At 42.6% G+C, this 17,430-nt stretch overlaps 1 protein-coding gene across 2 annotated transcripts in view; it reads right to left on the reverse strand.

The window, feature by feature from the left end:
• Positions 1-2,112: 2,112 nt before the first annotated feature.
• MED13L (mediator complex subunit 13L) overlaps positions 2,113-17,430 on the reverse strand; it is a 307,503-nt gene continuing 292,185 nt past the window's right edge. For both annotated transcript variants that reach the window (XM_047828831.1, XM_047828830.1), the window contains exons 26-31: positions 14,396-14,554; positions 12,678-12,854; positions 11,305-11,462; positions 8,242-8,403; positions 6,057-6,169; positions 2,113-4,995 (exon numbers count right to left, since the gene is read on the reverse strand). In XM_047828831.1, the coding sequence (XP_047684787.1) occupies positions 4,863-4,995; positions 6,057-6,169; positions 8,242-8,403; positions 11,305-11,462; positions 12,678-12,854; positions 14,396-14,554 (902 nt within the window). In that variant the 3' untranslated portion in view covers positions 2,113-4,862. The remainder of the gene's footprint in view (positions 4,996-6,056; positions 6,170-8,241; positions 8,404-11,304; positions 11,463-12,677; positions 12,855-14,395; positions 14,555-17,430) is intronic.

Raw genomic sequence — 17,430 nt, forward strand, 5'->3', positions numbered from 1 at the left:
CCCACATTGTCTGTGCCTTCCTATCACCTGCTAACTAATGCTTATTGAGGAAATAACCTTTACAGAGAAAAATCACTATTTTAGTCTTACCCAAACTCTGTCCTGGAGAGTAAGTTTTCTTCCTCATCCACTTTTATTTCTTACCATCACTTTATATATATATACACATATATAGACAGTGATTATTCATGTATATATATATAAAGTATACTTTATTTATTTCTTTCCATTACTTTAGCCAGAAGCAGTAAGTGTTAACAAATCTTTTTTAAACTTGACCTGAAATTTTCAAGCGAAGGAGCGGAAGACCGGTAAATCTGGTTCCAAGTAGAATAAGATGCCCAGGGCAATCATTACAACCGTACAATTTACCTGGCACAACAGAATTTTCTAATGGTGTCTCATTAGGTATTAATAACATGAAATAATTACTGTCAAAGTGACCTTTTTGTCAAGGGGATATAAAGAAGCGAAATCATTTAACACCAAGATAACATGGTGATACATTAAAATCGCATCTTGGCAGGATTTGAGCGTGTAGTGAATTCAAAAGTGAAAAAAATGTTCGTTGTGTAAGGGCTTGTGTTGGATGAATGACCAGTACCAAGGACAGTTTCCAGTATGTGGCTCCTGCTTTGGAGTTGAGTCTTCTGAGAAATCTGCTTTTAAAAAACTTCCATTGACAAACTGCAATTTTTACAAAAAAATTCTTTTGGCTCTTTGTTGACAGTTGGGAACAAATGCCTTGTCCCGCAACTTCCTGAACAGCGAGAACATTAAACGATGCTATGGCATCACTGGAGGGGGTGAAGGGGCTGGCGTTGTATGGAATCCGAGCGGAGCAAACGGCTGGAGGCTGATGGTTCTTGAGCGCCTGGTCAGATTTATCTACACCTGATGTGCAAAATGTCTAAATGCATTTGAGAAATAACTTTTCCGCCTCAAAGAGGTTTAGCTACTGTCGCCAAATTGGTACAGCTAGTGGTTATGAAAACCACCTCCCCAAACTGTTGGATAAAGTCCCATCCGACGTATGAGCTAAGTATCTGAACTAATGAACACCTGAAGAAATACCATCTAATTCTGATGACTAAGGGGCCCAGCCTGATTACAACGGATGCAGGAAGCGTGTAGTTGTTTAATGCTTTTGTGGCAAGCAGCATTACAGCGCCGTGGCTGGTGACTGACGAGACAGACATCAAAATGGTCTTCTAACTGAAACGTGGCCTCGCTTTTCGCCGTCTTCGATGGTACAACTATAATAACATGGTCACGGCGTTGCGTTTGCGAAGCATTTCTCAGAGACTCAGCCTTGTCCCTTATCTGCGGATAAAATAACTGAGGCCGAGTAGTGTCAACAGCTTTACCTCTACATTCAGACAACATTAAATTCAGAACAATGTGTAGATCTCTAAATAGTTTATCCAAACTCTGTAAGTTCTGCCAAGTCCTGGGGTTCACCATTTTAGCACGAGATTCCGCTCCTAAAAGCACGCAGGTTTTTCCTACTGGATGGACCCCAGGGGAATACCACGGTGGCTGCCGCATGGTCCACCAGAGCCCTGCTTGTACCCGGGGTGTTCAATGGCACACTACTCTCACCAGCCTATAAATGGGGCAGAGAACAAGGAGAGATCTGTTATTTCTAAGGCACATCAAAAAGAAACTGGCCCAGACCATGAAGAGAAAGGAAGTAGAAAACAGACTTGTAATGTCTCCTAGGATTGACTACAATCTTAGAGCTGGGAGACACAGATCTGATCTATTCAAAACAGTTAAAGAACTAAACACAAGGGCTCCTAACTCAATGCTGTGTGTGTGTGTGTGTGTGTGTGTGTGTGTGTGTGTGTGTGTGTATGCGCGTGCATGCGTAGTCTCTAAGCACTGCTCTAGGAATGTAGTTGTACCTTGGAGCATGAGAATGAGAATACAGTCAGAGAACAGGTGCTGGTGAGGGTGATTAGGGCAGTAAAAGTCAATGCCCGTGTTACTCTGGAAGGTAGAGCCCGGCTACTAGCCAAGGACTATTCAATCCATTATACATGCACCTTTTGAACAGGCTTAGATGATTCTGTTACAGAGGCAGGATGGGAGGGAAAAAAGCCACTCAAATTTCAGTAATTCAATAATTTATTCCTCTAAAAAAGTGTGTAAAAGTATATAGCTCTCATTCACAAGGTATATATGAATGACATTTAAAATGGAGGCCTTTTAGTATTGTTTCTTTTTATCAAAGTCTCTTAGTGTACTGTCCCAGCGCGATACTGTGGTTTTAAATGAACTTCACATATTTTTGTATTCTTTCAAATTGTTTGCTATATATAAAAGAAGCTCACTGCAAAATGCTTGAAGGAAAAAAGGAAACCAAAGAAATTCAGAACTTCCCAGAAATGTACAGCTTTTACATTTAAAAAAGGTTCTGAAATATACATACAAGCATGCTGGACAACCCCGCCCCTCTCCCCTCCCCATTTCCCCCTTTTAGTTCAAACCATGGTAAGAGTTCTGATTTCTGCAGAATTTCCAAAATTAAAAATAAAAAAAAAATAAAATAACTTCTCACTCTGTAGCAAATCCAGGGCTTGTACATTTCAGATTAATTCAGTAAAAAACTCACAAGTAAAATAATGCATATTTAAGGGAAATATTATACAGACTTTTTCACACAGAAGTACATAATAAGATTTTTTAAAATCTATTGCCATTCATTTATTTTTGCACAAAAACGTATAAATATGTCACCAGCTTTTCTTAACTTAAAAAACTTAAATAAAAGACACCAGATGAAAACTACCCTTTGCTGCCTTTTTTTTTTTTAATTTTTGTAGGGGTTTTTTTGTTTTTTGTGTTTTTTTTCTTTTTTTGCTTAGAATTGGGTTTCTAGGGAAGAAAAGCCCCTGCATTAAAAACAGCCCATATTAAAAAAAAAAAAAAATTCAAAGTTCTGATGAATTCTGGGAAAAAAAAGCAACCCCAAAGTGGTAAAAGATTACAAATATCTACTTTACAATTTGTCTTCTCACCAAGATAATTTTATACAAGTTTACAATCTTCATCATCTATGCTCTTCAAAAGGCCTTGAGAATTTTCCTTTCTGATTAAGAAAAAATAGCACTGCAATATTTTTAAAGTCAATTTTACACTGTACACATTAGATACAAACGGTTTGATATATCAGATTTTTTTAACCTATACATTGCGAAAGTCACCCCCACCCCCAACTGGTGGTACAGAGAATAAAATTATCCATTTACAAGTTATTTCTCTGCTTACATATTCCCACCACACAACTTTTTTTTTAATATAATGTTTTAAACGTTAGATTATTTCAAGAAAAATACTTTTACAAAATCATATCAGTTATTACATTTTCTTTTTTTTTCTTTTTTCTTTTTTTTTTTTTTTTTTTTTTGTTAATAACCAGGATATGGAAGTCTCTTGGAAGAACTTTAAAATTTGCATGATTCTCTCTCCACAGATGACTAGAGCTCGACAGCCTGACCAGCGCGGCTTGCGGGAGGCAAGCCCGCGCCCACTGCCCTCAGACAGAAACGCGCTGCGACGTCAGGGTCAGAAACGGGGTCTTAAAGACAACCCTCTTGGGCCTGGAATGAGGAGTCATAAAATACTTCAATTAGCCATTAATGCTTTAAAAAGGCATTTTTTTTTTTTTAAAAAGTCCCACCACAAAGGCTCAACTTCAAGTACTAATTTAATGGTTAAGTTGTAATATTTCTTTGAAATAATATTCCTATGGTCCAGAAAAAAGTCACCATATTTATAACTGATTTTATGAGCAAACACTTTCAATTATGATATGTACATGAGTCCCTTTTGATCTAATGAGAGGAGAGACCTGGCTTTCAATAAGAATTCACTAGAAAATATATTTCCGTTGTGACTATATAAAACTAATGAAGGTACTTGCCTCCATGGCTCTGGGTGGAGCTTGACTGCCTTCTGTATAAAAATGTTATCCTTCATGAAACGCTGGCCGCTTTTAATAAGAAACATGGCAGAATGTTTTACCCAGTTTGTTCTTAATAAAGCCTACTGCTGGGTGGTTTTGAATAGATTACTTTTTAGGCATGTCTCCCCAATCTGTTTTCACTCCTTTTCCGGCTTCTAGGACAGAGGTATGTAGTCAAAGAATCCTATGGTGGGTCTGAGTTGGGTTTCAGCTACTGTACCTGGTCCTCATGACTTAAAAAAAGTAAAAGTCACAAAAAAACATATGACAAAACAACTTAAAATAAATAAACAAAATGAAGATGTCTCCAGACCTTTTGTATCTACACACAGGTATGAAGTCGACCAAAGCATTCATGCCAACCTAGATGGGACCACTAGGGAGACAGAAACCCCATTATGAAATCATATACTTGAGCTGGTTCTTATTTTTAAAAAGTTCCAGATGATGGAGTTCAGGTAACCCACAGGCCACACACCAGTAACTAGAGGATTTCATCCAAAAGGGCTAAACTGCCCTTGTTCTTAAACGGAGACTGGAAACACAGACTCTTGTGCAAAAGGATACTGTCTCTTCTGTTGCCCTCTTAAAACCACCACCGCCACCAAAAACTTCCTGTGGACCCGTGGTTCGGGGCTGCACACACCAGAACACTGGCTAGAAGTCACCGCTTATGGAAGTTTCCAGGTTCATGAGAGAAGTGTCAATGCATCACTCTGGTAATGAACACTGCAGAAATGACATGTGCCTGCCGAGGAGTAGTCACAGTGCAGGACTGTGGAGAGCGGTCTCTCAAGAAGAGCGTGTGGGGCACGTGCAGAGTGTAGCAGGTTCCTTGGACTCAGGCTGCAGGGAGGAGGAACCGAGCCAGAGAGAACAAGTGCTTCTCCAATTAAAGTATGTTCATGATGGCGTTGTACAACTGAGTGAGCACCACAAAGTGGACGGGAAGGCAGGAGGTGCGGTCCTGGGTGGCCGGATTGCACGTGAGCCAGGACAGAGCGTTGTACTGCTCCAAAACGAACCTGCCGGAGAGAGTACACAGGTCAGGGCCACGGGCCACAGCGGTGCTTTTACATCTTAACGTTCCACAAGTCAGCAGGACGAGGTTCCGTGTATGTCAGTCTTTCGCTTGCCCCCGGGTTTCCTCGTGGTTCTTTTCCCCCCGTGCCCACCTCATCTAGACCCACACTGTCCATTATGGCAGCCACGGCCACCAAGTGGATTCGGATACGCTGTATGTCAAAAAGAGGTGCTGGATTTCAAGGAACTCGTATTTTAAAAAAGCGGGCGAGATGGCTCATGAATAGTTTCATGTGGGTCAACTACTGAAATGATACTGCTTTTCGTATACTTGATATTACTTTGATGTGTCTTTGATAAAGCTGATAAATTTATTTTTGAAATTAACCTCATCCATTTATTTTATTATTTTGATGTTGCTACTAAAAACAACTGAATTAGATACGCAGCTCACATTATGGTTCTACTGGACAGTGCTGCACTACAGACCCCGAAAGCCTGAAAAATCATGGTGACTGGATTCTCGCTTAACTATAACTTCTAAATCATTTAAGAGTTATTAGCGAACACTAGAAGACGCTTGCATACTTCCTCAAGGTACATGGAGAATGTTCATGGTCTGTTAAAGTGCGAGAGAATTAGCATACACTTCTGGGAGATATTTCCCAACTGTGGAATTTATGCTCCAATTTTATTTATATAATCTGTGTCAGGGGGAGTACAAAATGCTTTCAAAGCCAAGTGCTTTATGTCCCAGGCTCGGTCTTCTAACCACCCACCCCTAATTCTGATCTATTTTCATCACCATAAAACGTCTCCTTTACACAGGAAGCACGGGCCACTGTACGTGCACACACTCGTCAAACGGAACCAAGAATACCAGTCTCCCTGACCCGCGCTCGTATGAGGGGTTTTGCACACAGCTCTCCCTGGCCGCTCAGACGGTACTCCGCTGCACAAAAGGCAGCGCCTTTTCCACACTTTAAGTAAACGCCTTGGAAAAACAAAACTAAAGGAAGACTGTAGCAAGCTGTAACTGCTATTTTGCCTTAAAACAATCTACCTTAAAACGTCAGATGTGGTTTTGGAGTCAAGAGGATGGGGAACCCGCTGAGAATTCCTGGCAGGGAGAAGTTCATCCGTCTGTGCTACAGAAATGTGGTGGTGCAGCGAAGCCTGGCAAGAGAACAAACATGGTTACCTTCCCGGCCTCTCGGCTCCCAGGAGCCTCAGTTTTAAGCTCTCGGTAACCCTGATGTGATCCCAAAGAACTCCACACCCTGGAGGTGGGAAAAAAAGCTAGCTTTGCAAATACCAGTGCGTCACAAATGATTCGATAATGTGCCTCTTCAGGTCTTCATCTGTAAAAGGCCCCACCATCTCCACGGCCTGGATACGGCCGACTCTGCCCTTGTGGTGGTTGTGTAACACGTTCTTCCATCCTGACTTCCCGTAAGTGGATAGATCTAGAGGCTCAATTCGGCTCAGATCCTTCTGGGGGACGGGGAGGGCGCGGGGTGCAAGCACACTTCGTGGCTGGCGCTACGTGCTCCCTATGCCTCACCTCGAGAGGCGTGAATGTGCGCCACCCCACGTGCAGCTCGGCTCATCGCTGCCGTCAGCAGGTTCCCGGCACGCCCCACCCGCTATCATGGCTTTAGCACACGTTATGAAATAACCGAGACAGGCAGTGTGTTGAGGACAGCTAACATAAATGCTTCTTTATTTTTTAGGTTTCAGACTAATGAACTGTTGTTCTAGTAGCTTCAAAGGGTGACTAAAATATTCTGGTTTTCAGCACGAACCCTTGGATTTGTTTCAATCTACTGCTACCATTGTTCTTTTTTATGTTCAAATTGTCCCATCCTTGGGCAATGGGAACCCTCCAGTTGGCGGGCCCTTTGAAGTAACTCTAATTATCTTAAGTAACTTCCTTGCTTTTAGGTGTGACAACATATCCTAGGTTCATCTTGAATATTTCTTACTTCAGACCTACAAATCAGTCAATTCTTCAAAGGAACTCCGTTTCTTTTGAATGATAAATGGTATTTCAGAACCACAAGTGCAGCAAGACCACTGTTTCCTGATCCTGTCGCTGCTCGTAAGCTTTTTCAGTAGACCGAGCTAAAAAATATGTGTATCTCTCCTAAGAGGAGAAAATAAATCTAGGTTCACAGTGACAAGTCTAATTCAAAATAAAGACGACACCGACTTATGTGGTAGAACTTCCTTGATTTCATAATAATATGTTACAGCCATTAGTTGAAAGAAACTGCTTCAATTGTTTTTGGTTTAACCTTCCGTTATTCCTTTTAGAAAATACAAGTAGGGGTGTGTGTGTGTGTGTGTGTGTGTTTGCACACACTTTATCAATTACTACAAGGTAACCTACACTCCACAGAATGATTATATTATAATCATCCTCACTTTGTTATGGATAACTAACACTCCACTGAATGGATACACTGGTTTATTCGGCCAGTTCTTTACTGGTGGACCGTTCCGGTGTTTCTAATCTTTTACATTTATCATTTTTTGGTTTTGTCAGTTTCTTCTGAATAGATTTCCAGAGGTGGCCTCGCTGCATCAAAAGGGAAATGTGTGGGGCTGTATCGCTTGGCTGCCCTACTGGCACCAGGGCCATCTCTCCACAGTTCTGCCAATGGAGCATGTTGTCAAACTTTAGGCCTTTTGCCAATCTGTGGTTGAGACATGGATTTCATTCCAGGTTCTTTCATCCAAACTGGAAGTAGGAGATCTTTTATTTTAACCCTTAATTTGCATTAAAAGGTTCTAAGACACATACAGGAAGGAGCATGTGTAAATAAATGTAAATTTAGCTGCCTCTTGCCCTACTCTAATGAAGAAAGCTGAAGCTTGTGGGGGAGGGGGGGCAAAGGGGGAGAGTTCAGCCCACAATGATCACATCCACCCAAGCTTAACTTCACCGGTGGCAATGCATTGTGGACTTGGGAGAAAGACTGTTACATACGACCACGTATCCACCCGACATGGGCCCTGAGGGCCCCACAAAGTCTCCTCCTTGGGTTAACGTGATTGCTTCCCTTGTGATGTGGTTTCGGGTTTGTCTCCTAAATCCTGCTCCCCGCCTGCAACTGTAATGAAAATGTCCTCAGAGTATAAGTAGATGTGAAAGAAACAGGGGACACAGTGAGACTGTGGTGACTGAGACAATTTCAGCAGAAGTCACTCCTCCCCCCAAAATTCAAATATGACACCAAACCAACCTTTAGGAAGAGGGGGCACTGGTTCTGAGCCTGGGGACACGATGACCAAAACCACTGGGGGAGATTCTCCGCTTTGGCAGTTGACACGAAATACCCAAGGGCCAGGGGCTGCTGCTTCAGCTCCTCGGGTGCCTCTCTAGAAAGAAGACGCTCACCCTGACTCTGAAAAACAAAGTCCCGAGAGCACGATCAGCGTGTGACAGACACTTCAAATAAAGCTCTGAAAATCAACTTTTTATCAAGTCCCTCTGCACATCACAGTGCCCCTCTGACAGCTTTTCACACAAAAACGCCAGGTGACCGAGAAAGGTCAACAAGGAGAGGCACGGTCCCTGCTGCATGGACAGACATCGGATGAAAACTATGGCCCAGGCAGAAGGTACCAGCAAAACTAACTACATCAGTCAAGCAAATACAGGTTTATTTGCTCTGGTTTCTTTTCTGTTAAATGTTGGGTGCGTTCCGTGGCATCCGGCATCCAACTACACGCGGGAAGAATGGACTCCGGCAGCTGAGGGAGCCCCCAAGCCCAGGTGCTCCTTCACCAGCGACCAACTAAAATACACAAGCGCACCTGACCGTCTACTGTCAACAACACGGACATTGGGAAAACAGGACACTTCACGGCTCTTTGGGTGGCGCCAGTGTCTCTGACCTCCCAGCAGGGGGAGATCTGCCTGTGAAGAGGCCTTGTTTTCACTCTCCGCCATCTCCTTAAATACAAGACTCCTGCAAGAGCCTGACTGTGCATTTCTGCAACTGGCATTTTCCTCATCTTTGATTCTTTTAGCTGGCTTCAAGGGTTGAAAGCAATTATGCAATTATTATTATGCAAGCAATAATAAGTAATCGTTTGTTTTCAAAGGCCTTCTGTTTTCAGGGGAAAAAATCATCCCCAACTATTACATCAAGTTGTATTTTTGGTTAAAAAATAAAAACTTACCCCAGCCTTGAACAAATTCTTTTCCCTGTTGTAATGTCTTAATTGGATATCAAAGAATGTTTAATGGTTCAGAAAGAGGAAATACTGAAAGCCTCTCGGGTGGGGGGGGGGGGGGGGGGGTCAGCGGGCTGCAGGTGCTGAGGACCGAGAAAAGGCCGCCTGACTAGCTTCAGAAAACAGTGCGGTTTAAACTCTGACACTCCATTACAGACTTAGGGCTTGAGGCTCCAACAGAGGCAGAAAATACAGCAAACCTCTGTTTCTTTTTTAAAATTTTTTTTTTTTCAACGTTTATTTATTTTTGGGACAGAGAGAGACAGAGCATGAACGGGGGAGGGGCAGAGAGAGAGGGAGACACAGAATCAGAAACAGGCTCCAGGCTCCGAGCCATCAGCCCAGAGCCCGACGCGGGGCTCGAACTCACGGACCGCGAGATCGTGACCTGGCTGAAGTCGGACGCTTAACCGACTGCGCCACCCAGGTGCCCCGCAAACCTCTGTTTCTTACAAAACTAACCTTACACTTCAATTACCAATTCTTTGTTAATGGATAAACCAAATTACAACCACCACTACAGAAAGGGAGTTGCTGTTATTTCCATTTCACAGATAAGGTAACTAAGGCTAAGACAGGTCAAGCGAGTTTGTTCAATGCCACAAAGCTAGAAGCCATACAGCTGGAACTCGGAGCTCCATTTACCAAACTCTAAGGCATGCACTCTTAGTTGCTATTTGCCTCTAGAATTCACATTAATCCTAAATTACAACTACTTAATGTAAAATCTGTGGACCTGGTTCCTATCACACCAATCTCCAAAGAACCAATAAACTGTCATTAACTGGCAAATGACTATGGAGGAAATAAACACATTTAAAATCCCTTCCTTCTAGAAAGGAAAAATGGGAGAGAGGTAGCTCCATGAGGATAGTTTACTGAGTTGCTCTTCCCTGGTTTTATCTGCTCTTTGACTAACGTTTTAAATCTTTTCTCTTGGTTGTCCTTCAGTGAACTCCAGGCTGGCAATAAAGTTCCACAGACAGAAACCTAAGTCCTCTAACTACAACTCTGTGTCTAAATGAGTGTGAGCAGAGTTGGTTATTCCTGCCCACTTTAAGATATTAGACATAGCCATTTTTCTATGCCTTAAACCCTCAATCTCATATTCTAAACAGAAGGTACAAGGGAGTAACAAGGCATGAACCATCTACCTTTTTTTCTTTTAATGTTTATTTATTTATTTTTGAGAGGAAGAAACAGAGTGTGAGTGGGAGAGGCGCAGAGAGAGAAGGAGACACACAATCGGAAGCAGGCTGCAGGCTCTGAGCTGCAGCACAGAGCCCGACATGGGTCTCGAACCCATGAGCAGTGAGATCATGACCTGAGCTGAAGTGGGACACTTAACTGACTGAGCCACCCAGGCGCCCCATGAATCACCTAGCTTTTAAACAAAGTTAACACAAGCTATAGCAGAACCTTTAACTCTTCAATCCTCTGTTAATCCACCTCCAATATCCCTGGGATATTTAAAGGTGAAACTGGTTGTAAACTCTAGTGTTTTGTCTTAATCCTAGGGCATTAACCTGGACACTTCTCCAAAATCAACCTGTGGGCCCTTGCCATTTTGGCAGCTAGCTCCAGAAAAGACTGGAACTGTATAAACAAAGGCACCAGGATGTAAAACAAGAACAGTAAGGCTCATTTCAGAATAATCAACCATCAACAATGTGTCCTTCAATTAACACAGTTACTTTACGTGTTAAAAAAGAAGGGCCATTGAACTAGCCTCTGAAAAGCCACTATTTTGGCAAAAAATAAGAAATAACTGGGAAGCAGCAACCAATCGACCAAAACTAATTTTTGCTAAGAAAACAGTCATTGCAAAATGCCTTCCTGCTGATAAAACATATTCATCAGGAACATTTTTGGGAATAAGAACGCATTTCTTTCAAATTCCTGCCATCATTCAAAACAGAACAACTACAGAGTCACTTTTCCACACTGATTTTGCTCACACCAGGGACCAAGACCATCAGGAAGAAAGGCGCACAAAGCAAAGAGGCAGGCAATCCCACTTCTGGAGGATTACTGCCCCTGAAGGCCCTACTTCAGATCATTCTTACCCGACTATGCTGGAAGTGAGAGCCCACACCAATTCCAGAAGGAGAGCCTGGGGAAGGAACTGGGGAGGAGTTGGGAGAGGAATGGAGGTTGCCAGTCATTAAGATGCCAATGTCATTATCCATATCATCTGGGAATGGAAGGTCAACAAACATGTCATCTAGAAAGGAGGGAGAAAAAGCACAAAGATTTCAAAAATAATCTATATCCGCAACTTCAACAACATACTGTTTTGTTGGCCCATCACCATTACAAGTGCATGCTGTTAACAACGTGGGAAGATTTAATGTGTGTCTACTGGATGGGAGGTACTGAAAATTGTTTTTTTCATTTTATATTCTGTTCAATGATCTTCTAATGTGAAGTATTAACAGACTGGAGAAATAAAGAACATAAAACAAAACTCCACGCTCTGTAGAGCCTCCAAGGGCACATAAAAAAATGGCAAAACAGCTAAAGAAGCAATTTAATTATTAAACAAAGTTAAAATTGACACCATCCAAGAAAACAGCAGACTCTGTCCATGCATCCAATTAGCATCTAAAATACCAGAGGCTGAATTAATGCATGTTAATAGGTGTGAACTTGCCCTGAAATTGGAGACCTATTCCAAAAGCAGATCAAAGCGTGATGTTTTCACTAAGAAATCCTCTCCCACATTATAAAAGTAAGGTACACGCACAACAGAAAATTTGGAAAGAGAAGTATAAAAAGGGAAAACACTATCACCCAAAATGCAATTACCGTGAACATTTTTGCTACAATTCTTATTCGCATATCGTTACTCCATTATGATCAGACTGTATATAAAACTTGGTATCCTTTTACCCTCCCCATTTAACAAGAGTAAATGTTGGTAGGTGTTAAAAATTCTTCAAAAACCACTGCAAATGGCTACATAATACTGCACATTTTACAGTTTATAAACAGCCGCTGCTTAACAAATGCCTTAATAGATTTTCAAACCAAAAACACTGATTAAGAATAATCAAATCAAATAATCAAATAATGGATTCCCCCCGACCGCTAGAGACAGGAGCTACTTCATGCCTAGTGGTCTTCATCCTTCTCCAATCCGATCACCAACTATTTACTGCAAGAGTGGCACCCATGTGCAGGACACTACAACCGGGTATTTTTTTGCCGTTAGTGATAAACAGAACCCTAATTATGCGAGAGAGGGAAGTATTTATTTGGGCTCGGTAACAGTGCACACAAATCTTCAAGGCCAGACAGACTGCCCCAACCCCGAATACCCTCTTCACGTTCTCTACGTTGCTTATTGCAACACATGCAGCAGGGCGCCGAGCGCACCCTTTAGCTCTGCTCCTGTGGGAGACCTGGAGCTCTTTCCTTTCGCGCCTTCCACACTCACCGTTGTTGGGGCTGAACCCGTCTTCGTTGGGATAGTTTGCCGGGGCCACCTGGATGGTTGACGAGGTGGGGAACACCAGGATGTGTGTGCAGGAGGCATCTTGAGGGGTGTTCAGCTGCGACGACTGCATGTTCAGCGCGGTGCTTCGGCCAAATACAGAGCCCATTGTGACAGCGTCTTTCAAAAAGACAGAGAAAGAGAGCGAAGTGTACCAATTCCTTCTGTGCGTCGGTAAGTAACTCCAGAAACGAAGTTACAGGAGAACCTGAACTGGAGAGACAGGAGTCTGACACAACTGCCAGGATGGAGACACATCTGAAGTTCGACCTCACTGTTAAAACAGCTTCCAAGAAATAGACTCTAAGCACAGGGCTGTAATAATCCAAGCCTCACTGAACATGGGAAAGGTTAAAATAAGATCAGACTGAGCCCACCAAAATTTTTTTTTCTTAAATTTCTACTTTTGTATTTTAGAAGGGGAGAGAGTGTGTGTGTGTGAATGGAGCACAGGGACAGAGACAGAGAATCCCAAGCAGGCTCCACGCTCAACACCGAGCCCAACACGGGGTTCGATCCTACCACCCTGGGATCACAACCTGAGCTGAAATCAAGAGACAGACACTCAACTGACTGAGCCACCCAGGCGCCCCACCACCAACTATGTGTTAACTACTTATTTAAGAAGTAGTTCTAAAATAGATCTATTTTCTCTTTTCCTGTGGTTGCTCACAATTTATAAAGTTCTCCTAAATAACACAATTCTGTAGACACGGTACCATTCAGCGAATAACTATTATAACTAACACTTATTGAATGCTTACTACGTGCCAGATTCTGTGCCGAACTCCTTATTCACGGACGTCATCTCACTCAGTCATCGTGGCTACCCTGAGGTAGAACTATTATCCCCATTTCATCGTGAGGACACAGAACAAAGACGTTGTGAAATCTGCCCAAGCGGTGCAGGCAACAAGTAACCTGGGGCCTAATGAGGCCAACACGGGACATCTGCCTCTCACTGGACTGATGGCAGATAACATCATCTCACATAACACTACTGGTTTTTATGGGGATGGAATCTCCCATCTGATCAGAGAGAACTGGAGGATAAGAACAGACTAAAAAAAGGTATAAAACTGCTTAGCTAAAAAATCACCAAATTGCTTAGTTGCTAATTTTTTAAAACTTCTGTGGCCACAATCTTCTGGCTAGCCACACACTGGGAGTCGCATTTGCTGAGAGCTTACCACGGGCCGGATACTGTGCCAACTCTTCCAGCTCTATTTGCCTCACCATTCCTCCGCAACCACATCAGAAACACTGCAAATATCCTCTGGAGGCTGCTTACAGATTCCGTCAAATATGTGTCTTCAAACACACACTCCAACACGTATCAGGGTGGTGTTCACTTTCGTGGTTTTTGGAGGGTGATCCTCATACACTAACAACAAATTAGGGTCGGGCAACAGTAACTGGCCACGACTCTAAGAGCTCTCAGTCATATCCGGGACTTATGCTGTCTTCCAAACTACGGTCAACAGAGATAACAAAATCACAGACCAGTCCCCTTAGAAGAGACCAAATTTTTGAACCCTAAATACAATCTTTTCTCACAAAGATAATAAAGATCTACTCTACACTTGCCTGTAGACTTGAAGACAGAATGGACTGAACTGATGTGATAACCTAATTAATGAAAACCGTAAGAGGAGATTTACCTGGCATCACTACAAAGGACCCCTGGGGCTCCATGGCAACCAGGCAGGCACTAAGGATAGAGGGAGAGTCAGCGGCAGAGATCCCACACATCCGGCACACGTCCTTGAGCCGTTTGCTGATTGTCTGTAGTGAACATTCGCCAAGGAGGATACTCCAATCTGAAACCAAATATCACAGTCACACGCAGTCTTCAGAAATTCATCGTGATAGGAGGTTTGAGCGTTTTACCGGATTTGCCTGGTAATTGAATTTCCAGGACTGGGCCCCAAAGGGAATAAGGCTTTACACAGGCTCCCCTCCTCGTTACAAAGAAAACGTTACTTGGCCTCCCTTACACGTCATTTACGAAGACACAAAAGGCCTCCTATTCTGTATGCTGAAATCATGTCTGAAATGACCTGGGAGAGTCCGGCACAGACCCAAACAGATCTAGGTGCTTCAAACGTTCTTCGAGGACGAGGCCAGTCTGTTCCATCCTTGCTCCTCCTCCTCTTACTCCATGTCTGGTTCTTTCACCGTCCCCATCAGCCCTTTTCATTAGAAGAATGACAACGGGGGGCAAACCTCAGTTCTGTTTACTGCTGTCTGTTGACTGTTTCCGGGAAAGGCAAGCTGAGCAGAAACAACGGGAACCCTTCGTAGAAGGCCCCAAAGAGCTGATGAACAATGGGTGTGAGTGAAGCGCTCCAAATGATGTGACACTAATTGTTCAGATTAAAACGCTGGCCTAAGTGTTCCTTCTAGTATTTGTTTACTGCCTTCACCCAAAGGTACTATGTGTACTCAGAGAACTGTAGAGGGTTATGTTACTCCAGGAATGGAAAAGGACTTAGACCTCTCTTTTGACCCCCAACACACATCACGTTCCTGTGGCAGCACACTGCCACCCATGTCGTGTCCACCAACGAAAGACTACTCCACCACAGGTTCTCTGCTTTCACATAGTTTTTTCAAAGAAGCTGATCTCCCTGTGAAGAGGTGAAAGGAACAACTTTTTCTTGTTTCTTATTCCTAAAAAACCTCCAACTGAAGTGGCTAAAATAAAAGTGGCCGAGTCATGAAGAATGTATTTTTGAAAATTATAGAAAAATCAAACAGGTGTGAGTTCTGTATTTAAAACCAAGTAAGAAAGGAAAAGCATTACCTGAATTTTATCACAAACACTGGTGATAAAAAACAGAAATTCACAAAGCTAACTGAAATCTACAGGCTCCCATAGAAATGCAATGTGGTGCGGGCCTTACATCCCCAAAGGGATGGAATACAGATTGGTAAACTGATTTCCTGTACACTAGGCTCTTCTTGGTGTCTTTATCCCTCAAAAGTACATTTTCTCTCAACCTTTTGATGGGATCAGTCACACTTCTATCCCTTTCCCGTAAAAGATAAGAAGAGTGCCCCTTCTAAAAAATTATACAAGGGAAGGCAATGGCCTTCGTAACTGTCCAAGACAGTCACCAAGTGACTAGACACGGCTACGTTTTTATCCCCTCTTCTCCTTTTCTATTCTATTCTGACTTTTCCCAAGGGTTAAGAGTAGCTCAAACCCTTTAAGAGAGAAGACTGACTACAAGGCCGACCAGGAGAGAGGATAGGACTTCTGACAGAAATGAAATGAATCCCCCAATGCATCAGACCTCCAGGCTACTGATAGAAATTCGTTATAAGTATGCTATTCTTTAAAAAATGAAAAGGGTAACATTTTCTATTGGCCTACAGTATAACTAGTAAAAAAAATTTTGCACACAATAGATTCCCAACAGTTACCTAATACTTCTGTAATTTAATACACGTAGAAACTGCCATTAAATCCTGATAGTTCACTGACTAGAGCACTTGCTATAATCCAAGCTGAATCGCGTGAGAGGTTTTATTTCAGGGACTCCACAAATACCTGATATAAATTTCATGCAAAGAAACAATATACGCATTCTAATGCAAGGGTCCGCAAACTATGGTCTGCAGATCAAATCCTGCCTACCGCCTTTTTTTTTTTTTTTTTTGCTAAATAAAGTTTTATTGGAACACAGCCAAACCCGTTCACTTAGGTATTATCTATCTATGGCTGCTCTGACTTTACAACGGAAGAGCTGAGAAGCTACAACGGTGAAAAGCTGGCCTGCAAAGTTGAAAATATTTATTACTTGGCCCTTTCCTTAGAAAGTCTGCTGACTCGGCTCTAATACACCTGCATGCACAAAACCACCAAGCTAATCTGTGCTTTGCTTTTGTGGAGACCTTAGAAGGAAACTTCCCCCATCTCTATGTATGTATTGAACTTCTTATAAATGTGTCATTAATTAATAAAGCTTTAAAAAAATAAGGTAGGCCTATGCATACTGCTCATGCAAAGTAGCTACACCAGCACAGCAAATGAGCTGGGCTCAAAGCCAGACAAGGCTGCTGCCACCGATCAGTTGTGTCGTTAGTTACTTTTAGTGCTCTGTGACTGACTGTTACATTTATGACAGGAAATATTAGCAGTTGGCAGGTATATTTAGGCATGCAACTTAAAAAAAGTCTGCTCTCTTAAGCTTCCAGGCTGAAAAATATCAGACAGTGGCAACGTGAATAAAGACTATTCCAACTTGCACCTACTTGTCCTTGTAAATCAGGATTGTCTTGCTCTTGTGCAACCAAAACAAAAACACACAAACTATATCACCATCAATCATGAAAAATAATAAAAGAAACCTAAATCGATTCTCCTCTCATCCATCTCTCTTTAATTTTTTTTTTTTCAACGTTTATTTATTTTGGGGACAGAGAGAGACAGAGCATGAACGGGCGAGGGGCAGAGAGAGAGGGAGACACACAAAATCGGAAACAGGCTCCAGGCTCCGAGCCATCAGCCCAGAGCCCGACGCGGGGCTCGAACTCACGGACCGCGAGATCGTGACCTGGCTGATGTCGGACGCTTAACCGACTGCGCCACCCAGGCGCCCCTCATCCATCTCTCTTTAAATTTTCATGTTAAAACTGACTTGATCTCACTGACCCAGTACAAAAATACATGTTAGAAATTCAATTTACT

Source organism: Prionailurus viverrinus, chromosome D3 (assembly GCF_022837055.1).
Source record: "Prionailurus viverrinus isolate Anna chromosome D3, UM_Priviv_1.0, whole genome shotgun sequence".
Lineage (NCBI taxonomy): Eukaryota > Metazoa > Chordata > Mammalia > Carnivora > Felidae > Prionailurus > Prionailurus viverrinus.